General features: G+C 42.8%; 2 protein-coding genes across 2 annotated transcripts in view; both read left to right on the top strand.

The window, feature by feature from the left end:
- The first annotated feature begins 1,578 nt into the window (after nucleotides 1–1,578).
- On the top strand, nucleotides 1,579–18,223 carry APTX (aprataxin). The gene is made up of 8 exons (XM_082467599.1): nucleotides 1,579–1,739; nucleotides 7,693–7,829; nucleotides 9,138–9,184; nucleotides 9,422–9,724; nucleotides 10,328–10,387; nucleotides 11,216–11,442; nucleotides 16,537–16,640; nucleotides 17,953–18,223. The coding sequence occupies exons 2-8, from the start codon at nucleotides 7,697–7,699 to the stop codon at nucleotides 18,105–18,107; spliced, it is 1,029 nt and encodes a 342-aa protein (XP_082323725.1). The 5' UTR covers nucleotides 1,579–1,739; nucleotides 7,693–7,696; the 3' UTR covers nucleotides 18,108–18,223.
- Nucleotides 18,046–25,114, top strand: part of LOC309663576 (uncharacterized protein) — a 117,015-nt gene continuing 109,946 nt past the window's right edge. Inside the window, exon 1 of the mRNA XM_082467657.1 lies at nucleotides 18,046–18,135. The gene's annotated coding sequence lies outside the window, so the exon portion shown is untranslated. The remainder of the gene's footprint in view (nucleotides 18,136–25,114) is intronic.

Here is a 25,114-nt window from a genome sequence, read left to right as displayed (position 1 = left end):
AAAAAAGTTCTGGAGATAGATTTCACTACAATGTGAATATTCTTAACACTACTGAACTGTACACTTAAAAACAGTTAAGAGGGTAAGTTTTATGTTATTCGTATTTTGCCACAATTAAAAATTGAAAAAAAAGTTTTTATTTGAAAAAAAGAAAAAACCAAACCAAACAAAAAAACCCCAAAACTCTGAGTATACTAACAAAACACATTTATCACGGTGTGTGGTTTGAAGCCTTTGCCTTCCATCAGTGAATTTCAAATCTAAGCATGTACAATATTAGGATAACCTGGTGGGCTTGTTAAACATATTGCTGGGCCCCACCCCCCAGAGTTTCTGAATCAGTAAGCCTGGGGTGAGGACTGAGAATTTGCATTTCTAACAAGTTCCCAAGTGTTCTGAGGCTACTGCTACTGATCCAAGGATTATACTTTGAGGGCTACTGCATTAGATAATACCACAGGCATATTCTCTATTAATCTCTATATATGTGTTTGTGATAAATCTTTGGTTTTGGAGTCCTTGAAAATTTTGTGCCTGCCTGAAGCCGTGCATTATGCCATGTGACCCTGCTTCTTGGGCCGGTAGTATGCTATAGAGAAAGGGCTAGACCTAATAGGCTGGGCATTTTTGCACAGTATATGTTGAATAATCCAACTAGACCTAATAGGCTGCCCAATTTTGCACAATATATGTTGAATAATCCAATTAGAATAATCCAATCTAGTTTTGAATGCAAGACACAACATAGGCAGGTCAGGTTGAAGAAGAGGCTAAGAGAAGCTTAATTCTGAGGGAATAACTGGTCAGGTCACCAGAATAGCCTCTCTTTACCTCGAGCAATGTGAACCACATTCCACTGCCATGAGGCCTGTGTGGCCGCTGAGAAGCTTCCTGTGCTCCTCCACTTACTGGTGTGACCCTAATATAAACCTGCATCTTCTCTGCTAACAACTGCAAGTCTCCCTTCCTTGTTTCCTGGAAGATCCTCCCACTCTGTTTTGATAGCTCTGATATCGCCATCATACCATTGATTCTCTACTTTCCTTTGGAAGGAAACAGTATTCCAAATGAGAGAGGAATTTTTCCATCTGCCAGAATGCCTTCGAATAGTTGCAATATATGACTCTTAGGGAACATCCTGGAATTGCCGTAAAAATCGGTAAACATCTTATTCCAACATCCTGCTTCTCTCCTCCCTGCCTGCCCCTCAGCCAGTTCATTTAGTGAAGACAGCTTTAAAAAATCTTAGCAGGTTTCTCCGCTAAGGTTTCTCCCCTCCAGTCCTTTCTCCCCCAGAATAGGAGAAAGCAGATTGTAGCTTTGAAAGGGGGCGGCCACAAGCAGCTACTGTCTACAGCGCAAAAGGTGGCCTTAAAAGTTGTGAGCTTTTCCTTATGAAGGGAATGTCAGAGGCTGGACGGCTGCCTAGAAACGGCCACCGAGAGGAGAGCTGCCTGAAGTCTCTCCCATTTCAGAAACTAAGAGGTGGTGACGGGGTAGCAGCTCTCGCATAGAGAGATGCTGAGAAAGCTCGTCCTCTTTGGGATAACTGCCAAGATCCAAACTTGGACCGTGGTCCAATACGGGTCCAAGTGGAGCTGGCACTTCCCGATCCGGGCATCGGGCGAGACCCTGTCAGCAGGTAATCACTGGTTGCTCGCCAGTCTGTCTCGCGACGTCATCCCACAGCGCCGGAAGTGGAGGAGTAACGTGAGCTTGTCAGCCTCCGCAGTCTCTAGGTAAGGCGGTTATCGGCCTGCCTCTTCTGCCTGCCGGGTTGAGGGCCGTGGGAGTGGGCCTCAGGCCGGGTCCGCTACTGCCTCTGAGTGATGTGCCCTGAATAACGCTCTCACGGCTTCTTTCCTGGCAGGCGTTGCAGCATCCTCGGGCTCTAGGGCTCTAGGGCTCTGGGCTTCTCATTTCCCGCCTGCCGTGTTTTGGCGGCGCTCACGTTGGCCTCCGTCCCACTTCGCGTTCGTTCACCTGTGCCCCTGACACCTGACCTAGCTTGGTCGGAACACAAGCAGAGGAAAGATTAGAGAATGGGCACTGTCCAACCCAAGGAGGCGGCGCAGCCTGTCAGGAAGGACATTGTTTTCTCCAGAAACGCTCCATGAGAGGAACTTGAGGGCACTTGACAGCGTCCTCAGCAGGCCTTACAGGAAGGCCAGAAGAAGCAAGCCTTTTCTCTTGCAGACCAGTGATAGCGGTTCAACAAAGCAAGGATATAATTTCTCTGTGGAATTAATGTGGTCCAGGTTTGGAGCCTTTTGAGAATTTGATTTATATTGGGCGTCATTAGAACACTTGAGACAGGGCTCTTCAGGTGGGGAGACACAACAGATTTGTGCCCTTTCACCTTAGTTGCACAGTCAGTGCTGTCGGATGATCTTTTTACATTTCCTTAGCTCCTGCTTTCATCCTATCTTCACTACTAACAAGAGTGATAGTAGTGTTGAATGCTTGTTTTTTGCCAGATACTGAACTTTTTACTTCTTAATTTAGCCCTTGTGACAACGCTGTGGTGTAGAACAGTAATTAATATCGTTTTACAGCTGAAGAAATAAAGACTTAGCTTAAATAACTGGCCACAAGTCGCACAGTCTGTAGGTGGTGGAGGCAAGATTTGAACTTGAGCAGTTGGATTTCAGAGGCTTGGATGTTATCCACTATTTTATATTGATTTTCCTCAACTGTTTATCAAGCTCCCAAACATCTTACTCTGTTGTTATCTACTATTTTAGGGAGAAAATTGAGGTCATCAGATGTGCTCTCCCTCAGATTTCTGCCCCTGCCTTCCCTTCATACAGTCATCTAGATTTACACTTATCTTTACCTTTCCATCAGTATCAGAGGATGAGCTGTCTCCTGATCAAAGCAATTTCCTTTATCTTTGCTTCTGACCTTTCTTTTATACTTTCACCTATGAGACCTTGTTTTCATTTGTCTTTTCTGCCCTTGTCTATGTCCCAGTCATGTATAAACAAGGTCAGGTTTCTCATATCCATGTGTGTCCCCACCCCCCCACCCCCCCTCCGCTCCCAAGCCAGAAAGAAAGAAAAAGTTCCTGGTGATCCATCTTCCTTTGACTCTCATCCAGTAACTCTCTTCCCCTCTCATCCAAACTTTTAAAAGAGTATTCTAAATTCTGTCTCCAACTTCTCACCTCCCGTTCCTTTCTGCAGTCTAGCTTTCAGATCTGTCATTCCCCTGAAATTTTACCCTGTAGTCACTAGTGATTGATTATCAAACCAGATTGACATTCTGCAGTCATTACTGGATTCCTTTGCTGCTTTTGAAACTTGATGATACCTTTCTCTCCCTACTTCTTTGCTTCTCAGGACAATACACTCAGCTGATTTATTCAGCAAACATGTACTGTGATATAGAGATGAACAAGTCAAAGTGCCCCCTTCCTTTAAAGAGCTTACATTCTAGCTGTTTTTCCATGTGCCTCTCTCACCAGTTATTTCTCCTGTGGATAGTCTTCTTCCTCCTCTCCTAAAATGTTGGGTGTTTCCAAGGCTTGTGACTTTGGCCCATTGTTCTTTTCATTCTGTACACACTGCCTAGGTGAGCACATCAACTAGCTTGGTTTTAACTCCCTCCTGCACACTCCCAAATCGAAGTGTCACCTTAGATCTCCTCTGAGTTTCGTGCCCACCTCTGACTACCCTGCTGGACAGCTCTGCCTGCGAGTCCCACAGACTGTTCAAATTCTATCTTCTCTGAACTTACTCTTAGCACATCCATCACTAAGTCTTGTTGATTTTGCCCCCTAAATATTTCTCAAATCTGTGCTCTTTTTTCCATCTCTATTATTGTCTTACTTTGGACCTCATCTTCTTTGATCTGAAATATGATGGCCTTCTAACTGGTATCCCCTCCTCTAGTCCTATATCCCACGTTATCTGTTCTCCACACTACCTACCCTCCTCCCCCAAATGATCTTTGAAAACAAATCTGACTGAGTCAAAGTCCTGCTAATAATATTTAAGGGGATCTGTCCGTTCATTCATCCAATCTTTTCTCTCATTTATTCAGCAAATATTTATTGTTTACTAAACTGCAAAATCCATTAGAGCTTCTAACGTTTGAGCTTTGCAGCTGGTCACCCAGGGCTCTGCTTCATCTGGACCAGCCTGCATCTCCATCCTCTTTTTTTGCCTCATACTTTAGGTTGCAGCAGCCCTGAACTGCTTCTTCATGTGCACTGTGCTGTTTCTTTGTGCACTGCCCTTGCTGTTCCCTTTGACTGGAATCTTCTCTCTGATTGCTTTCTCCACTTCCTGCTCCTCACCTAATTAGGCTGCCCACTTTCACCTAATTAACCCAGTTAATGTATAGGTCTCATTTTAGGCCCACCTCTTAGCGGAAACATTCCTTGACACCTCCTTTCTCCAAGTCTAGGTTGGATACTCCAGCTTTGTTAAATTTAAAAAAAGCTAAGTAAGAAATTTAGTTCCTCTGTTGCACCAGCTACATTTCAGGTGCTTGATTGTCACATGGTGGCTACGTTAGTGTTTAGAACACTTCTATCATTGCAGAATATTCTTCTGGACAGCGTGTTCCAGGTTACCAGATTTCTGGCCTTGTGCGGCCCATCAGATCACTTGGGTCCCTTATGAAATAATCAGAATTTCTTTCTGACCAGTCCCTACAACTCTGGAATGAAAAGTGTGGGGCTGAAAAATAGAGAATTAGGATTTACCCACATAGATGTGGAGATGGGGTTGCTCAGAGAGAGTAGCAAAGCACCCCACATAAGAGGAGCTAGAGGAGGGGAGAGAGAAGGAAGGGAGGAGAACCTGGATAGGATTATTATCTGGTCATTCACTTGCAAATATTTATTATATTCTTGCTGTATGCTAAGTATTAAGTGCTAGGGGTATAGTGGAAGGAAAAATGGCCTTGACTTCTGTTGTCATAGAGCTTGCAGTTGATGGAGTTTTACTGGATGAGTTATATTGAAGATTCAGGAACATCCATCCTTTTGTGCTCCCCATATTCTAAAATGCTTCATTCCTAGAAGTTGGAATTGGAGGCTGAAATGGGCGAAGATATTGCTTAAGTTTAGTTACATAAGCATCGTGTAGTCACTGCTTCAGTTTCTCAAGGTGTAGTAAATAAGAACATTATAACTTCAGAACTTTAGAGGGAATGAAGCACGTGAATGTGTGTTTGTGTGGGGCGGGAGGGGTAGGTCCTGTTATCCTGCAAAAGTCAGCCATGCTCCCAGCTGTCCACTGGATTCCCTCCTGTCCCTGCTATCCAGCTGTTCTCTCTTCAGGCTTCTTTTATTATTACTGTGAGTAGTCAGTCACCAGATGACTTATTTCCCAATGCTTAATGAAGACATACTTCACTTCTCAGTCCATTACCTGCTCATTCATCAGTTTCCAGCAAGAGCAAACAGATGCCCCTCTGAACACGTAGCATTTAGAAGTGGGACTTGCCTGTAGCACCATCATCATTTGAGGCTCTGGGTTTAGGGTTTTAGATTTACAGCTGACTCTTCATGCTTTTGCATCAGCTCCCTCACAAAGGAGCTGCCTTTTAGACCTAACTCTGGCCCACATTTAAGTTATTAAATGACTAATCTCTGACTCTAGATTTCTCCACTCCAGCCTGCCTACACACAGCGTCATTTCACCTCACTCTGCAGCTCAGACCCTGGCAGTTGTCTCCTGTGGATTGTTAAATCTCAACTTTTCGGCCTAGTGTTCTTTCAACACCTTTGCCTTCTTTGGGTGACTCTCTGGGGCACCTCCTCTGGGTTGGCCAACTAAGGTCTGCTTCTCACCCCTCACCCATGGCTTGTCATTGCTGAAATCTGTACCGTCACTTGTGCTTTTTGAAGTGGAATGTCCACTCCCACTCCTTTTCTTTCTTATCAGTCCCCTTGGCTCTTGGCTTTTTCTACTGGGCAGTTTCCAAAGCCTTTCCTGACTGATCCTATTTCTGTGACTGCACGTCTTCAGCACTCATTTGCTCACTCTGCTTTGCATTAATCTGTCTTTGCAGATGGTAGTGAAACTCTGATTTTGAAAAATCTGGTTTCTTTTCTCTCGCCTTTGGATACAAAGCTTGTGCAGAGCGGCTGATTGAGTGTTGCCTTGCCTGCAAGGGGCGTTTCTCAAAGAGAGGGTATTAGAGGCTTGAGCATTAGTAGGCTTCTGGAGTCTAGGGAGGTGTCCCAAAGATCTAGTCTGTCCCTCCCACAGTTCCCTGTTCTGCCCCTAGGTGATCTCATCCTCTCTTTTTACCCTAACTTCTATGACATGTTGATGCCTCTCATATATATACATTCAGTTAAGGACAAATATTTCCTTTTTGTGTCAGAGCTGGTCATAATTCTTACAACTTTAACAACCTTGTGGCATTTACCTTTATAAGCCCCTGATTCTTTCTCTTCCCTGAAACACTTTCAGTTTTACTCGAAACTGTGTCTCCTGAATTGCAATTCCCAAGACTCCAAATAAAGCACTTTATAGTCTCAAAAAATACACACACACACACAGACACACACACACACACGCACACACACATATATATATACACCTTCAGTCCCTTCCCCTCCCTGAGCTTCATACCCGTATATCCTAGTGTGACTCTAGGATCTTCCGCAGGCAACTTAATCTAATTGTGTTTCGATCTGAAATCATCCCTTCTTCACTTATCATTTATCCCTAAATTATGTCTCCAGTGTATTCCTCATTTTGGGTAATGAGTATTTCCAAATCAGAAATCTTGGTTGGTGTCTCCCTTCACTCCCTTGTCATTCCCCAAATGCAGTCAGCAATAAGTCTACCTTCGCAATTTCTCCTGGCTCTTTTTCCTCTTCATCCTCTTTGTTCAGGCCTCATCCCTCTCCCGAATTTCTTCTCTTTCTCGTCTACTGATATCCTACATGACCATAAAAGTTGTTTTACAAAAGAATATCAGACCCTCCAGTAGTGTTGTGCAGGTTGTGTATTGCACAAAAGTGCTGCATTCACACTTTAGAAATTGTAGGTTTGTATATTTATTATGACTATCTTCTGGCAGATGGCAGTAAAATATATTGTTCTAACATCAGTATGTTTTGACAGTTAAGGAATGGAAACCTTGATGCCTATGGAGAACATCCTCTGTTCTTATGTCCTTAGTTCTTTGCCAGGCAAGCTTCTCACCCTTTAAAACTGAGCATGAATCTCCCTTCCTCGTGAAGCCTTTTTTGATGCTCCCTACAAGAGTCAGTCATTACTTTCCCTGGGCTAAGGCCATATTTGGCTACTCCCTTCCTATAGTAGATATTACATTATGTTGTAATAATTGGTACATGAGTCTGCCCCATTGTACTCCAGACCCCTGAAGGCTAGGGACAATGTTTCATCATTCTTTGATCCTCAGCAGGTAGCTTAATGTCCAGCACATAGAGTATATCAATAAACATAACAAATATTTGATTGCATAGCATGACTGAGGCACAGAAGTAAATACTTTACCCATATTGTTTTATTTAATCCTCACAACACCTTCATGAGTCCTGTCATTATCACATTTTACAGGTGAGGAAATTGAGACTAGGGAGGTGAAGTCACTTGCCTCAAGATGAACAGCTGGTAAATGGCATGTGTGGTGGTGCTGGGGTGTGGCCCTGGAGGACCTGTGCAAGTTTTTCCAGTGATTCTCTTGTGTTTTGTCTCTCAGAGTAATGATGCGGGTGTGCTGGTTGGTGAGACTGGACAATCGGCACCAGCGAATCAAACTTCCACATTTGGAAGCAGTCATGGTTGGGCGCAGCCCCGAGACCAAGATCACTGACAAGAAATGTTCTCGACAGCAAGGTAACTGGTGATAGGATTGTGGAGATTACCATGTTTTGTTCCCTCAGATAGTGATAATCAAAGATGTACATTTCCTGGATGCTACTGATGGAAAACCTTTTGTGTGCCATAAACAAAACTCAGGAACTGAGCTCTTTTAGCCAGTGCTAGGGCCCCATGCACTCCTGACTCCACCCTCTGAAAGTGGTTAATATTCAGTGTTGGGAGCAGGCAGGTTCTATCCTGTACTATGGGGTGGTGGAACTGAGTTCTGCACTCTGCTTTGCCCAGGGAGATTCCTCTTTGGGCAGTGAGACAATTGAATTCTGGGATTTCCAGGTTGGAACCATGTCTGAGAAGTGATGGGATGGTTTCATCCTTTACATTTTGCCACACACAGAGGGTGTTATCTTTAAAAGACTATGACATCTAGCTCTTGAAATGTCTTTCATGGGATTTAATGAAATGAATGTCCTTAGGAAAAATCTTTACCATGTACCTCATTTTTTACCTGTAAACTCCAGACATGTTCACTGCTACCAGGCCTCCCCCTGCAATGTGTTTGCCATAGTAGGGGTTCCTAAGGCTTGGAGTCTGCAGCACTGATTATGATTTTTCCCACATGAGTTAATCTAAATGGGAAAAAGAAAAAAGCCATGCTTGAGCTGGCTAAGCCAAACATACAGAAGTAGACACTGCTTCTTGCTCTCTGTCTGCCTTGTCACAGCAGCAGCTGTAGGGATGTGTATGTCAGCCTGTCCAGAAGCTTTTTGTTCACGTATCTGAACACCAGTATTTAGTGTTACTTCTTCCCACACATGCTCAGACTGTTCTGTCCCTGCAATCCTTTTTCTAGAATATTCTTTCTACTCCTCTACCCAAGGCCAGCTGAACTTCAGTTTTCTAGGAACGTATCTTTTACCTTTTTCTCTGTTGAAGGCATCTGATGGTTTCATACAATAGTGGAAGTCTTGATTTAATCCTGAGATATAAGAGCTTGTGAGAGAAATGGGTCCCCTTTCCTGACTGCAGAGTCTGTGATCCTGAGTGGGCCAAGGGCTCTGGAATAGGGAGACTTGTGGGGATTCAGTGAAGCTGCCTTATAAAGATATTAGCAGTAGCTAAAGGAGTATGTACACTGTTGGGCATTTTATGGAAGGACCTGGAGCCCTAGCCACCTGAATAATGGATGATTTTGCTCTTAGGCCTTTGAGGAAACCCTTGTCACATTGCCTCCTGGAGTGAGGCTTCACTGTCTTGTAGGGAGAACAGGAGCAAGTGCCTGGTTCTTCATGGCATTTGGGTTTAACTTTTTTCCATCTCTTTCAGTACAGTTGAAAGCAGAGTGTAACAAAGGATATGTCAAGGTAAAGCAGGTATGTCTATTTGTAACTTGGATTTCCATGTTATACTTGATGATTTTCTTACACTGTTGACTTTAGAATGTCTGTGCCAGCCAATAAAGGCTTCTCTGTCACGTGTGGAAGTGGCAGAGTAACAGAAGTGAATATTAAGCACAGTGCCTGGCACATAGTAAGTGGTGAACATAGGAGTAGCTATATTGCTAATGGTGTTATTGCTATTATTGTAATTATTTTCTGATTATTCCATAGGTAGGGGTCAATCCCACCAGCATTGACTCACTCATAATTGGGAAAGACCAAGAGGTGAAGCTGCAGCCTGGCCAGGTCCTCCACCTGGTGAATGAACTTTATCCATATATCATTGAGTTTGAGGAAGAGACAAAGAACCCTGGCCTGGAAACACACAGGAAGAGAAAGAGGTCAGGCAACAGTGATTCTGTAGAAAGCGATGCTGCCCAGGAAGCTGAGCCCAGTACAGGACTAGAACCTGGGAGCAACCCTAGCCAGTGCTCTGTGCCCCCAAAGAAGGAGAAAGATGCATCCACCAAAAAGGTGAGGGTAGCGTGCTTGATAGATGATGTGGAGATTAAATGAGGTGTAATGACTACTTAATTGTTTTGTACACAGTAAAGCCCAGACATGCCTAAGGGGTTATTAACCATGATGAAAAAGTCACTTGTTTGTGTCACCAGTCAGTTGGATGAATATCCCTTTATGTACTTTTCTCTTGAATTCCTGAGGTAAGCCCCTTGAAGGTAGGGTGATAATGGCAGTGTGCTTAACACTGAGCTGCTAAAATGGGTCAGTGTATATCTATAGAAGGTTAAGATTGGAGCATTCTTCATAGATCATGTGATTCACATCCTGATGTCAAAGTGGAAACTTAGGCTGTAGATGGAGTGGGAGAGGGCAAAGAAGATGCAATTCACACTCTGGTGTTTCCAACCTCTGTCTAGACATGCAGCTGTGAATATGGGAAGAAAATGGGAATGGCTTATGGTTTATAAAGGAAAAGATTGAGGTAAAGAGATATAGTTTAATTCTTAAACTCTGACCTTATTTCCAAGTTTGGTTGGACTTTGCTGATGTCCAGTATTAACTACTGCCAAATATAACTGTTGCATTTGCGATTTACATTGCCCCTTTTTGCTCTAGGAATCATTGGGCCACTGGAGTCAAGGCTTGAAGATTTCAATGGAGGACCCCAAAATGCAGGTCAGAATAAAATTTTGGCATTGAAATACATTTCACGTTTTAAATGATCCCTCCACAGAGTTCATAACTACAAATGAAATCAAAGGAGATCAGTCCTTCTGAGTGAGATTCATTTTATTGGACTATTTTGTGAGATCAAGTGGCTTTTCTCATTGTCAGTAAGTTAGCAACTGGAATTCTTTGGAGAGAAGCCAAGTTTTTCAAATGAATATCCCTTCTGCTTTGTTCCTCCTAAACTTCTGGGTACTATTATAAGGGAAGTTGTGTTAACCTTAGTGTGGTCTCTTTCAACAGAGTGTCGGATAATGTATAGTGACTGTAATTACTGGGCTACCCTGGGATTAATAGTCAGGCATCATCCTGGGAGGAGTCTTTGTTCTTAAATTACATCCTGGGGTGACAAGGGGCAAGATCTGATAGGGCTTCTTGGAGCACACTTGCATGTGTCATGTGGTCTGCTGTGTTAGAGTGAGAAGGGTGCATTTGAATTCATGCCTGCAGGGGTTTTACGTCAGATCCTCAGGAACTATTTTGTACTGTGCCTCTTCTGTGTGTTCTGTGTAGTGTGGTGACTGAAAACACAGACTGGAGTCAACTAGATCTGTGTTGGAATCCTAGACTTCCCACTTAGTACTGATAACTATGTGACCTGGTGCAAGACACTCAACTTATCTGCGTCTCTGTGCTTTCATCGGTCAAAATTGGGATACTAAGACCTTCTGCACAAGATTGTGGTGGGAATTAAGTGAGTTAATGAATGTGACAGTATCTGGCCCACACAAGATGAGCTGTAGATGTCCGTTTCCTTCTCTTGTGCCCCTCTGCTAGGTTTACAAAGATGAGCAGGTGGTGGTGATTAAGGATAAATACCCCAAGGCTCGTCACCACTGGCTGGTCTTACCATGGGCCTCCATTTCCAGTCTGAAGGCTGTGACCGGAGAACACCTTGAGCTCCTCAGACACATGCACACTGTGGGGGAAAAAGTGATTGCAGACTTTGCTGGGTCTAGCAAACTCCGCTTCCGATTGGGCTACCATGCCATTCCCAGCATGAGGTAAGCCTTGTGGGGAGTGCTGGTGCGTCCTGGTTCTATCTAGGTGGACAGATGGATTCAGCCTGGGTCTGCTGACTGTGCTCATAGCCCTGAGGTCCAGGGGAGTAGGGTGGGGTGTTTCCAAGGCAGGTGGGCTGAAACTTCAACCCTCCTGCCTGACTTGCTTGTAAGCCTTGAGTTCCTACTTCTGCTTATAATTCGATAACATACAGTTCTCTGTTCTTCTCAAAGTGTAAACTCTGAGAACCTAACTTATGAACTAGATGAAGCAGCTTCATTGCCATCGGGTGAAGAGCTGTGGTCAGTGGCTTTTATCAGATTTTTCAGAAACATCTATAACCCCTAAATGATTAGGAACCATTGCTTTGAAGGAGGCAAGCATCACTGAATTCTTTCATGACAGCCTAGTAGATCTAAGATTTAAAATAAAATGAGAAAAAAGTGTAGAGCCTGTTTTCCTTTGGCTCATACCCAGAAGGATTCAGAAAGGAATGATTGATTCTTTTCAAAGAATGCAAGCAAAGCAGATCTCCAATTCTTTTGAGCTAAGCAACAAGATAAGCAGAGTGATTGGGTTTCTGAGTCTTTATCTTAGGCTGGTTTTTTTTTTTTGGGTGGTTAAATATACATAACATAAAATTTACTATTTTAACTATTTTCAAGTGTACAGTTCAATGGCATTAAGTATATTCACATTGTTGTGCAGCCATCACCACCATCTATTTCTAGAACTTTTTTCATCTTCCTGAACTACCTCTCATTCCTTCCTCCCCCCAGCCCTTGGCAACCACCATTCTACTTTCTGTTTCTATGAATTTGACTTCCCTAGGTACCTCATATAAGTGGAATTATACAGTATCTGTTGTTTTGTGGCTGGATTATTTCATTTAGGATAATGTCTTCGGGGTTCATCCATATTGTAGCATGTGTCAGAATTTCTTTTGGTTATTTTATTTAACCACCTAACAGTCTTCACATTTTATTAGGTGGGTAATTATGACCTAGATTACTGGTCACTTTAACAAGTAAAATTTTTGTGCCACATTTTTTCCCCGTCAATACTCTTTATTTTAAATTGAGGCATGACTTACATACAATAAAATGCACAATAAGATCTATAGTTTGATCAGTCTTGATGTATATGCCATGTAACTATCACTGTGATCAAGATACAGAACATTTCTATCATATCCCAGGAAGTTCCCTTGTGCTCCTTTCTTGCAATCCTCCCCTCAATCCCCAAGTGTTGTTCTGCTTTCTTTCAGCATAGATTAGTTTTGTCTGTTCTAGAACTTCATATAAATGGAATCATACAATGTATACTCTTTTTCTGTCTTTTTTTGGTCAGCATAATGGATTTTGAGATTCATGCATGTTGTTGTGTATATCAGATATACTTCCTTTTTTTGCTCTTGTATAAATACCCAGAAGTGGAATTGCTAGGTCACCGGGTGGAAGTTATGTTGTATCTCATTAAAAAAATATTTTTTAATTGTTAAAACCTTATTCAAAAATTAGGGCAAAAAGTCACCCATAATCCTATTTCCGTAATGCTGCAGAGCTCATGACTAACAGTCCTTGATCACAAAGCCCTTTTCACGTAGTAATCATGGTGTACATACCTTTTTTTTTTTTTAATTTTTAATTGAGGTATAGTTGCTTTACAATGCTGTGTCAGTTTCCGCTGTACAACGAAGTGAATCGATTATATGTATACATATATCCCCTCCCTCTTGGACCTCCCTTCCCCCACCCCCATCCCACCCATTGAGGTCACCACAGAGCACCGAGCTAAGCTCCCTGTGCTATACAGCAGGTTCCCACTAGTTATCTGTTTTACACATGGTAGTGTATATATGTCAATCCTAATCTCCCAATTCATCCCGTCCCCTGCTTCCCACCCTGTTCCCACATCTGCTGTTGTGCTAAGGAGAATGCTAAAGGCAAGAGCTGTGACTGGTGTGGGTGGGAAGCAAAATGACCAGTAAGTAAAGTTTCTTGTTACATATCCTTTTATGATCACTCTTTATGATATCATTTTGAATAAATTAAAGATAGGAAGGAAAAGGTAATAAATTAAATATTTTTTCTATTGTAAAAGTAATATATTTTCAATTTAGAAAATATAAAACTGGAAGTATGAAGTAGAACAAAGATCTTCCATAATATCACCACTAATTAAACTCTAGACCTTATTCGAATTTCAGCCATTTTTCTTTCCATTTTTTTCTGCTCCAGGATCCCACATTGCATTTATTTGTTGTCTCTCCTTAGTCTCCCTGATCTGTGACAGTTCCTCCTCCTTTTCTGGTTTTCATGACCTTGACACTTCTGATGAGTACTGACTAGTTGTTTTACGGGATGTCTCTCAATTTGAGTTTGTCTGATGTTTTTTCATGACTAGATTGAGGTTATGCTTTTTTTTTTTTTTTTTGCCAATATACCACAGAAATGATGTGTGTCCTTCTCAGTGCATCATATCAAGGAGTGTATGATGTCGAGATGGTTTGTTGCTCATGATATTCACCTTGATCACTCTGTTGAGGTGGTGTCTGCCCGGTTTCTCTACTCAAAGTTACTATTTTTCCCTTGTAATTGATGAATATCTTGGGGGGAGATGTTTAAGACTATGCTACTATATATTTTCTCCTCGAACTTTTGCCCAGTGATTTTAGCATCTATTGGTGGATCTTGCCTGCAACAGTTATTATTATGGTGTTTACCTGATGGTAATTTTGTTTCCCTCATTCCTTCTAATTTATTAATTGGAATTCCTCCGTGTGGAAGAGCTGTCCCTTCTCCCCCATTATGTATATATTCAATACACGTATGGACTCATGGATATTTATTTTAGTCTATAGGATTTAATTTAATCTATCTCTGTTTATTGCTCAAATTGTTCCAGCTTTGGTCATTGGAAATTCCTTTAGATTGGCTCCTGTATCACTTTGACATGCCCCAAACATTTTTTGAGCTCTTCCTTATTTTCTGGCTCCTTATGTTTTGGAACGAGATGTTCCAGGCTTATCTTATATTTTTCCTGTTCTAGCCCTGGAATGAACCACTTTTCCAAAGAACCCTAGTTCCTTTTAGTGGATAATGACATTTATAAGCCAAGACCAGGGCACGAGGTTTCTGCAGAGAGAAGTGGTTGGTTCCAGAGTGTCTTTGCTTCTAGGTCCTCTTAGCAGATGGAGCCAGGAAATACATGCATGAATCCTAACCCACACAGATACATACACCTCTCTGTTTACCTGCCTGTACATGTATATGGAAAGCCATGAGCTCACGCTGATGCTTCTGATTCCAGTCTTTGTATAACGTTCTTTTTATCTTTACAGAATCCAGTCAAAATACTGTTTTCCAAACTTAATTAGGTAGTTATTTTCTTCCTGACCCCCTTCAGTGTGGTTCCCTTTTCATTTGTAATACAGTTAGGTTTATTTGTTACTGCTTATATTCCATTTTAAATTCCCACACGGCACTGGTTGGTTTTGATGATTTATTGGGGGAACGTGAAATATTACTGATTCTAAGAGTCAAAGCTATACAAAAAGTCATCCTACTTGGTTTAACAAGTCCAAAAGCAAACTCTTGGTTTTCTTCCTCAAACCTGCTTTTCCTGAAGCTTCTTCATCTCAGCAAGTGGCACCTCCCCAAACCCACATCCAATCCATTAGTTGGTCCTGTTGGTTCTATTCTGGAATATATTCAGAATTGGATTGCTTCTTGTTATCTCGACTGCTATAGCTCCTGTCTAAAACATGATTATTTCTGGCCTGGACTGCTGCAGCAGCCTCCTAACTAGTCTCTCTGTATCCATCCTTACCCTTTCTACAGTCCTTTCTCCACACAGTAGCCAGAGTGATCTTTTAAAGTGTCAATCAGATAACAGGACTCCCCTGCTTAAAATCCTTCAGTGGTTCCCCAGTGTAATCAGAATAAAATGCAAACCCTCTGCCAACCTATAAGACCCTTTATGATCTGGCTCCTACCTAGTCCCTGCTCCTTGTTTCCAGCCATTCCAGTCATATTTCCTTTCTGCTCCTTGGTTGCACCAAGCCCTTTTTCAGGGCATTCACACTTGGTCTCTCCACTCCCTGAAACGCTCTTTCAGATCTTTGCTTTCATGACTGCTTTCTCAGCTCAAATCACTGCCTGGGAGAGGCCTTCCCTGGACACCCTAGCTACTTAAAGAGGCAGCCTCTACCCTCTGGCACTCTCTATCCCATTTCCCTGTTTTATTTTTTTCTTAGCAATGTTAACATTTTGAATTTTCCTTGTTTATCTGTTTCCTTATTTATTATTTCTCTCCCCTCATTAGAATATAATTTCTGTGAGGGCATAGGCCTTTCCCATTTTGTTCACTGCTAAATTCCCAGTGCTAGTACAGTGCTTGGCCCGAGTAGGTACTTAATGAGCAGTAAATAGTCTTTTTTTTTTTAAAAATTAGGGTATAGTTGCTTCACAATGTTGTGCTAGTTTCTGCTGTACAGTGAAGTGAATCAGCCATATGTATACACATATCCCCTCCCTTCTGGTTTTCCCTCCCCTCTAGGTCACCTCAGAGCATCGAGTAGAGTTCCCTGCGCTATACAGCAGGCTCTCACTGGTTATCTATTCCATACATAGCAGTGTATACATGTCAATCCCAATCTCCCAATTCATCCCATCCCCTTTCCCCTCTCGGTGTCCATGCGTTTGTTCTCTACGTCTGTGTCTCTATTTCTGCTTTGCAAATAAGATCATCTATACCAGTTTTTTAGATTCCTCATATATGCATTAATATATATTGGTTCTTCTCCTTCTGACTTACTTCACTCTGTATGACAGTCTCTAGGTCCATCCATGTCTCTACAAATGACCCCATTTTGTTCCTTTTAATGGCTGAGTAATATTCCATTGTGTATATGTACCACATCTTCTTTATCCATTCATCTGTCGATGGACATTTAGGTTGCTTTAAATAGTCTTAAGTGAATGAATGAATGAGTGGAGTTAAATGGAAACACTATCAATATTTTACATACCCATACTTTTTGTCATTTTGATTAAGCTGGGTTTAATGGTCAATCTTTGTTTCCTCTCAACTAGCCATGTACACCTTCATGTGATCAGCCAGGATTTTGATTCTCCTTGCCTTAAAAACAAAAAACACTGGAATTCTTTCAATACCGAATACTTCCTCGAATCACAAGGTAAACAGTGTTCTTTGGTTTTTACATTTGTTTCATTTTCTCAGTTGTTCTTTTTTTTTTGAATTAATTAATTAATTTATTTTTGGCTGCATTGGGTCTTTGTTGCTGTGCACGGGCTTTCTCTAGTTGGGGCGAGAGGGGACTACTCTTCGTTGCAGTGTGCAGGCTTCTCATTGCGGTGGCTTCTCTTGTTGCAGAGCACTGGCTCTAGGTGCGCGGGCTTCCGTAGTTGTGGCACGCGGGCTCAGTAGTTGTGGCTTGCAGGCTCTAGAGTGCAGGCTCTGTAGTTGTGGTGCATGGGCTTAGTTGCTCGGTGGCATGTGGGATCTTCCCAGATCAGGGATCGAACCCATGACCCCTGCATTGGCAGGTGGATTCTTAACCACTGCCCCACCAGGGCCCGTCTCAGTTGTTCTTATACTTGATTCATTTGTTTCCCAAAATAACTTGGCTTCAAAAACCCATGTACAACTTTGTGTTGCCTGTACAGAGAGCCCCATTAAAAGAAACTGGGTTATTTGGATTGTAGTAGGATTGCCACTTTGCTGTGAGCAGCCTTCTTGGGGGACTTAGAATGCTGTTATATCAGGGTCTAAAAAAGATTGTTTATTTTAACAATGGGGGACTTCAGAGGTTGTCCTGAGAATTATTGGAGTTCATGGATCTGAAAGCTGTAAACAGTTATTTCTTCCTTCTGCCAGCAGCTAGGAGGAACTTGGGGGCTGCCTTCTGTCAAGAGTGGTTACTTAACAGGGGAAGGCTGTGTATACAGAAGGAAGCATTTCCCAGTGTGTATACTATGGAACTTCATCATGCTGGGATGTTAATGATGACAGCTACCATTGACCAAGGGCTAACTAGGGGTAAAGCCCTGTGATAATAAGCCTTTGACATAGTAACATGGATTGCTTAGAGTGTATCCTGAAGGAATGTAATCATCTCAGAAATAAGTTGCTCAGATTTAGAACCTGACTGAGCCCATTTTCTCAATAGTGAATGTAACCTCAAGTTTACTAGCTTTAAGGATACCTGGCATATTTGGGAGTCAGATTTTCTTCCTTCCTTCCTCCCTTCCTTCCTTCCTTCCTTCCTCCCTCCCTCCCTCCCTCCCTTCCTCCCTCCCTCCCCCTTCCTCTCTTTCTTTCTTTCTTTCTTCCTTCCTTCCTTCCTTCCTTCCTTCCTTCCTTCCTTCCTTCCTCCCTTCCTTCCTTCCTTCCTTCCTTCCTTCCTTCCTTCCTTCCTTCCTTCCTTCCTTCCTTCCTTTCTTTCTTTTTTTGTATCTGGGCTCTAAACTCTATTTCCTTGCTTGCAGCTGTGATTGAGATGGTACAAGAGGCTGGCAGAGTGTCTGTCCAAGATGGGATGTGTGAGCTCTTGAAGCTGCCCCTCCGTTGTCATGAGTGCCAGCAGCTGCTGCCTTCCATTCCTCAACTGAAAGTGCATCTCAGGAAGCACTGGCCAAAGTGATTCTGTGGAGCCTGAACTTCTGCAGCAGGTGTGGCTGATTGTTTAGAGCAAATTCCTGACACCTGTTCTGGATTGTGTGTGAACTTTTATTTCTTGAATTAAAACATGCAATTTTTTTTTTTTCAAAGCTTGTTCTATTCCTGAGTGGCCACAATATGGGGCGACTTGAATAGTTCAGGAATTAGGGTTTGTCATGGATGTGTTCTCTGGTGAGGGTGGTTGGGATAGGCCTGGCCCACCATCTCCAAGAGCCACATCAGATCTGACTAATGGGAGCAAAGCCATGTTCAAACTGATCAAACACAGGATATAGAGGCAGAGGGCTGCTTATATATTTCTGTTTCTTACATTTATCCTCCCTCCTCAGAGGCAGGTGGTACCCTTTCATCAGAGCAGCCAGAATGATCTCTTATTTATCCCGAAGGCACTGATTGGTCTTGTTCTCTGATGTTAATCTGGTCTGTAATATTCTCTCTCTTTCCCTCCTTCATAGGGAGACTTAGTTTCTTCTGTCCCCTTCATTGCTTTCTATCCCAAACCACCCAAATGCTCCTTTCCCCAGGAAGTCTGTCTCATCAGTTCTCCTTCACTCTGAGCAAACAGGCTAGGTGAGCGGGTAGAAGGATGGAGTTTTCTTCTAATATCAGGAGTTCCTGGATGGTATGGAAATACTCAGCCATATGTTCATCACAGTTCAGCTGTCAAGTCTTCTTGGTGTCTTGCTTAGATCTGTTGTCTGAAAATAAAGTTCATTTGTTTGGGGTATCTCTCTTAGGTAACTGAAAACTATCAGGAGTTCAGCTAATAGTCACAGAGTCAGCTCTGATGCACAAAAAGATAGTTGTTGAATGAAAAGTTGCACAGAACCCCATTGCTTCACTTTTCCCTCAGAACAAATTTGGATGGAACAGTTGGATTAAGTTACTTTTTGGATAACATCAAAACTAAAGGTGAAGGGAAGTCTGAAACATTATTTTTGATCAGTTGTTGATCTATTTGACGGTGTGACATTTTTTACTCTTGTTTGTAAAAAAAAAAAAAAAAGAACATCTTAACAATAACTTCTCTCCGAGGAGAGAAAAACCTCAATCCACAGAGACCATATCTGACCTGTGTCTTTCACAAATAAACAAGATGCCACAGTGGTTTTTTGGTGAGCATGGGTATAGTCATAATTAGTAGTAATTAGTGATTATAGCAGCTAACACTTGTCCAGCTCCTTTGTTTCTGGTATTATGTTAAGTACTCTATCCAAATGATCTCTTTTACTTCTTACTGTATGTAACTCTGGGGTAAGTACTATTTTTTTTTTTGATTTTATTTATTTATTTATTTATTTATTTATTTATTTATTTTTGGCTGTGTTGGGTCTTAGTTTCTGTGTGAGGGCTTTCTCCAGTTGCGGCAAGCAGGGGCCACTCTTCATTGCGGTGCACGGGCCTCTATTGTTGCGGAGCACAAGCTCCAGACGCGCAGGCTCAGTAGTTGTGGCTCACGGGCCTAGTTGCTCCGCGGCATGTGGGATCTTCCCAGACCAGGGCTCGAACCCGTGTCCCCTGCATTGGCAGGCAGACTCTCAACCACTGCGCCACCAGGGAAGCCCCATGGGGTAAGTGCTATTGTTATGCCCCTTTAAAGGATGAAGATCTAAGAATCTGTAAAAGATCCTGGGCTCCAAAGTTGGTCTTGGTTCTGGTGCATTGAACTCATTATTTTCCCTCTCAGCTGAACAGTAAAATGCAGTACTAACCAGCAGAGGTCATAGACCCGCAGGGGCCTTGGGCCCGTGCTGACCAAATGTTTCCATGGCTTTCGTTGATTTCTCTGAGGCTGGTCATTTCCTTTAAAGCCCTTTTGTCCAACATTTTTCGTCTCTGTCCTCTGTTCCTTCTGCATTCCAGGAATGTAGTCCTTATCTTATCAGCCCAGCTTATCCATAAATAGTTCCTTATCCAATAAATAGTTCCTTCTGTCTGGTTCAACTCTGGACCTTTGAGCCTGCCCAGTTGTCTGCTTCCTCTCCTGCAGTGGTTGCCTCCTTACCCTGTGGCCCATGGCCTTCTCCCTCGACCCTGTAGAGGGGATGTGGCTTCATAGCTTTTCCTTTGATATCAGGATGTCAGACTCTGGATTCAGATCTGGGTTCCAATACTGGCTCAGGTACTCAGAGCTGAGGGATCTTAGGCAAATTACTTATTTTCCCTGAACTTCAGGGTTATAAGCATTAAATAGAATAATCCATGTAAAAGATTTAGCATAGTATCTGGCACAGAGAAGGGCTCGATAAATGGTAACTGGAAGCCTCTGCTTTTATTTTGGTGGGGGCAATGGTGGGGATTGGGAAAGAGGGTTCACTTGATCTATCCCCTTCTCCACATCTGATGCCTTAGAACCCAGAGAAACTCTGTTTCTAAAGGTATACTCCATGGACTCCTGAGACCAGAATTACTAGTTTCCTTTTAAAAAATATAAATACCTGGGTTCTACCCCAGAACTATTGAATCACAATCCCCTGGGTCTAGGAATCAGCACTATATAACAAACATTCAGGATGATCTTTATTCATACTAAATTTTGAGAACCAGAGTATAAATCAGCCCTTGGCTTCAAAACAGCTTGCATTTCTGAAGCTTCCAGATTAGGCTGTGTCCTGCCAGGGCACATACTGTATTTTCTGGTTGGCTTTCTGGGCCAGTTATGGGTCTTCCTTCCCTCTGCAGGGTCAGTGTTATTTCAGGATCCAGGAAGACCTTGGGCATTAGATGAGGGAGAGTGACTGGCTGTAGCCACCAGCCCTTCCTTTCTGCAGGGGTTGGAGGGAGCCCCTCTGGCCCCAGGCTCTTAGGAGCCAAGTTGAGCTGATGACTACTCCTCTTCAATGGCTCCCATTCCCCTCTTCCTGCCCAGGTCAGTTTCAGAGGCTTGGCTTGGGACCCTGATGAATGTAGCTAGCCGTAGACTCAGAGCATATATGTTTTTTCCTCTTCTGGGTTTGTCTCTTTGATATCCAGGGATGAATAGTCCCTTCAGGGACCAGGCCATACTTGGGATGGTCATTAAGAGTCTCTGCAGGTTCAGTGACATTTCCTGGAGTTTCATCACATACATTGGATATGGCTAGATATCAGAGATTCAGGGCTCGTCTGACAGAATTGGCCTAACTGCCTCTCTCTGTCCCAGTAATGCCAACTTGGAAACTTCCACAGAGCTCTTTCATAGACTAGATTAAAAAAAAATATATGATAGGGAAGTCCCTGGTGGTCCAGTGGTTAGGACTTGGTGCTTTCACAGTGGTGGCCCGGGTTCAATCCCTGGTTGGGGAACTATGATCTTGCAACCTGTGCGGTGCGGCTGAAAAAAAAATGATGAAAGCTATCAAGCCTACTCCCCAGGATAATGTATATATACGCATTTTATATACATTAATAGGGAGTTTATAAAGTCCCTGAAGTGCTTCCATAGACTCCCTAGTGGTCTGTGGACCTCAACTTACGAACCTCTGCTCTGGTGAAAAGGTTCATCATGTGTCTGGGATTTCAGGAGGTGTCTGCGATCACTGTGGAAAACAAGGGGCCAGATCCCATCTCCAGGATGTTTCTGGGATGCTCTCCTTTGGTCTCAGTGCTCCTTCCTCAGCCCTTTAGTACATACACATCCTGGGGGCCTCTGGCTGGAGTTGGAATCTGGACCCTGGAACTGCTGGCTGCAGTTTAGCCACCACACTCAGGCAGGAGTCTTGGGAAACAGGGAAATCCTCAGTGGGTCTGAGGGCTTTGGGGACCTTGGCTGACACTCATCATAAGCTATCTAAAAGGCATTGAATTGGGACTTCCCTGCTGGTCCAGTGGTTAAGACTCCACACTTCCAATGCAGGGGGTGCGGGTTCGATCCCTGGTTGGGGAACTAAGATCCCACATGCAGCACGGCTAAATGAATGAATGAATGAATGAATGAATGAATAAATGGCATTGAATCTACTTTACCAAAATGAATGTCTAGGGGAAAACTGTACTGATCATCTGCACAAATAGATCAGCTGCACCATGATTGTATCTCAAGACTGAAGACCCAGTACAGCTTGTAGCAGCTTGTACTGTTAAACTAAGGCAGAGATTTTACTGAGGCCCCAGCCAGTGTACTTGAGAATTACAGAACATTTAACTAAATTTCAGGTAAAGTGCCCAGTGAACTTTAAGAAATAGATATTGCAGAAGGATTCAATTTAATTTTCCACCTAATCAATAATGTTATATAGTTTAGCATATCAATATTAAAATCAAGATGAGAATATTTGATAAACTGCAACCAAGGAGAGACTGTATCACAGACAGTATAATATGTGAGAGATAATGAAGGAAAATTTGGAAATGAGGTGGCCACCTCTAAATTCTTTGTTCAGCCAGGCTACTCAGCGAGCTTGAATAATAGCTCTTTTAGAAGAACAAACGTAAATAATGACTTGGAGGGGCCAGAAAAAGGATGCAAAATATTGAGGTGTATAGGCCCCATGTCATCCCCTCCCCCAGGTGGGCTATTGTTGACATTATCACTAGAAAAAATTACCTTTCTTTGCCTGTTTAACCCAGATTTATCACTGCATTGCAATTGGGTGGAGTCTTCTCAAGGTACAGGGCATACTGGCATGAAAAAATAGACCAAAAGCATGTAAATCACATTTGTGATGCCAGGTCGTAGTATTTTCTCCATTAGGACTATCCTCTTTTATCTTGGCCCTATCATAGCCAGGCAAGACAGTAGTTTTATTAAAATAAAGCAGTTGAATATGGATGGATACTTTAAACTCTAGTCAAGAAGGCACATTTACAATTGAGTTCTTCTCTTGCTGAAAGAGAAGGTAGGTAAGATGTGACAGAGCTGAAGTGGAACCTGAAACTGATCAAGTGAATGTCTTACATGGTAGCATGAAGAATAGGCTTTGAACAAATCATAAGTTGGAGCTGGAGGAAAGGGCTCTCAAAGTCCATTAGCTTCTCTGAAATGGAGTAATCTATTATTTATATCTTAATCTGTTAACTTTTTTTTTTTTTTTAGCAAACAAGCTACCACCAAGGAATGAGCTTTGGGTCTTAGAGTCTCCTAATGAGTAGGGTTCTGATGCTTCCGACTCAGGGAGGGGCTGGTACGTGAGCGGTATGTAAGCAATTGTCAAATGACTCATCAAATCAGTGACATCCTCAAATGCCTGAGAGTTCCTCTCTTGGCAGTTGCTCTCTACCCAGACCTCGGGGAAGGAAACAGCCTGGGCATGGGGCAGTGGGAAAGGAGTTCTAGGATTCTGGGCCACTCACTACTCAATTCCTTTTGCCTGTTCCATTTTGCAAATTTATTTTGAGACCATCTATTTCAACTTTGTCATTTTTTAGAAGGCTACTGGGACTTGGAGGTTTAAAGGGTTCATTTAGCAATTTAAACCAGATCTTGGCCTGTATTGGAAGTCTTCTTGACTCTTCCCAGATGCGCTCAGGGTACTGACATCTTATTTAAGAATAAGGAATGGCGTCAGTGCTAAATCCCACTTGTTTCTTGTCTTGCATATTTTCTTTATCTAAAGGTAGAGTAGGAATAAAAGGACTTAGGCCTTGCGCTCTAGAGCCCGCAAGCCACAGCTAATGAAACCCGTGTGCCTGGAGCCCGTCCTCCACAACAAGAGAAGCCACCGCAATGAGAAGCCCGTGCACTGCAACGAAGTGAAGCTCCCGCTCGCCACAACTAGAGAAAGCCCGCTCACAGCAATGAAGACCCAATGCAGCCAAAAATAAATAAAAAAATAAAAATAAAAAAAAAAGGCTTAGGCTTGTATTTGAAGCTCAGCTCTGTCACATGTTAGCTGTGTGACACTGGAGTAGTCATTTAACCTCTCTGGCCTCAATTTTATCATCTGTGAAATTGAGCTAAAATGTGTAATCCCTGATTGACTGTGAGGATTAAACAAGTGTGAACGTGAAAGGCCCAGGTACAGCACTCATCAATCCTAGTCTCCTCTGCTAAACTAACCCCATCTGACCTGTGAGGCCTCAGTGAGTATTCTCTCCAGCAAGTTCTTTTTCCCTTCCAGTCTTGGTTTCTCATATTTAAAACCAGGGCTTTGGACTAGATAATACTTAAAGTCCCTCCCAGTAGTAAGAGGGACTTATAACTTGCTTCAGGCTCCAGCTGGTTAGCTTCTATTGCTGTGTCCCTAAGGTCTCCTTTTATTCTAAGATCAAAATTGGCAGATGAGCTTTCTAAAATTCAGAGATTCTTTACATCCATGCCCTTAACTGTTAAGTAAGTTTTAAAAGAAGTCTTCATCTGCCCCAGTTTATGCTGATTCTGGACCCATGGTGGGGAGCAAAGGGCATAGCTGAATCTAGGGGTTTAAGTGACATCATTAGAACTTTCCCTTTCCATCTCTTACTTCTGCTTTCCTGTGTTGACTCTCTCCAGGGGGCAACAAAAATAGCCATGGGCCTCAGAGAGAGAGAGGACAGTCCTTTTCCTTGACATTCCTGCCCAAGTATAGAAAGGACCCTGAGTCTTCTGCTTAGGTCACATACTCATCTCTGGACTAATCACTGTATCTCTTAGGAGGAGACGTACCCTGGCCATTTTGAGGAACAGGACCGTCTTGAGGCGAGAGGGGTGGAGGGCCACAGGACTGATGGCCCCGCTAGAATTACACAGAACAGGGGAGAGCAGTTTGCAAAACAACAGATATTTACCACTCACATGGACTGCACACATCATTCCAAAATGCTGGTAGCTCCCTTAGCCCTATGCCATTGACATGGGATCTAAGACTAAAATGGAGGCAGACAATCCTGGGCTTCTGGTAGCTACAGGTTGAAAGTTGACACAACCCACTGCCCCGACCCCCAGCCTGTACTGTTTGCCTTGATTGGAGGAAAAACTATCTATTCAAATTGAATAGTTTCTCTCTAAGGACCTTTTGCAGAAACTTCTCCAGAAGCTGTAGGATGCACTCTTACAACACTGGCTAGAGTTGC

Source organism: Balaenoptera physalus (genome assembly GCF_965194825.1).
Source record: "Balaenoptera physalus genome assembly, chromosome: 7".
Taxonomy (NCBI): domain Eukaryota; kingdom Metazoa; phylum Chordata; class Mammalia; order Artiodactyla; family Balaenopteridae; genus Balaenoptera; species Balaenoptera physalus.
Note: the sequence above shows the minus strand (reverse complement) of the source record. Positions and strands in the feature narration are given on the sequence as shown.

Bases quoted from the DNA above. Each gene is read 5' to 3' on its own strand.
- APTX (XM_082467599.1), top strand. From the start codon at position 7,697: ATGATGCGGGTGTGCTGGTTGGTGAGACTGGACAATCGGCACCAGCGA. The intron at 10,388-11,215 runs GTCAGAATAAAA...CCCCTCTGCTAG, and splicing joins TGGAGGACCCCAAAATGCAG to GTTTACAAAGATGAGCAGGT. The intron at 16,641-17,952 runs GTAAACAGTGTT...CCTTGCTTGCAG, and splicing joins ATACTTCCTCGAATCACAAG to CTGTGATTGAGATGGTACAA.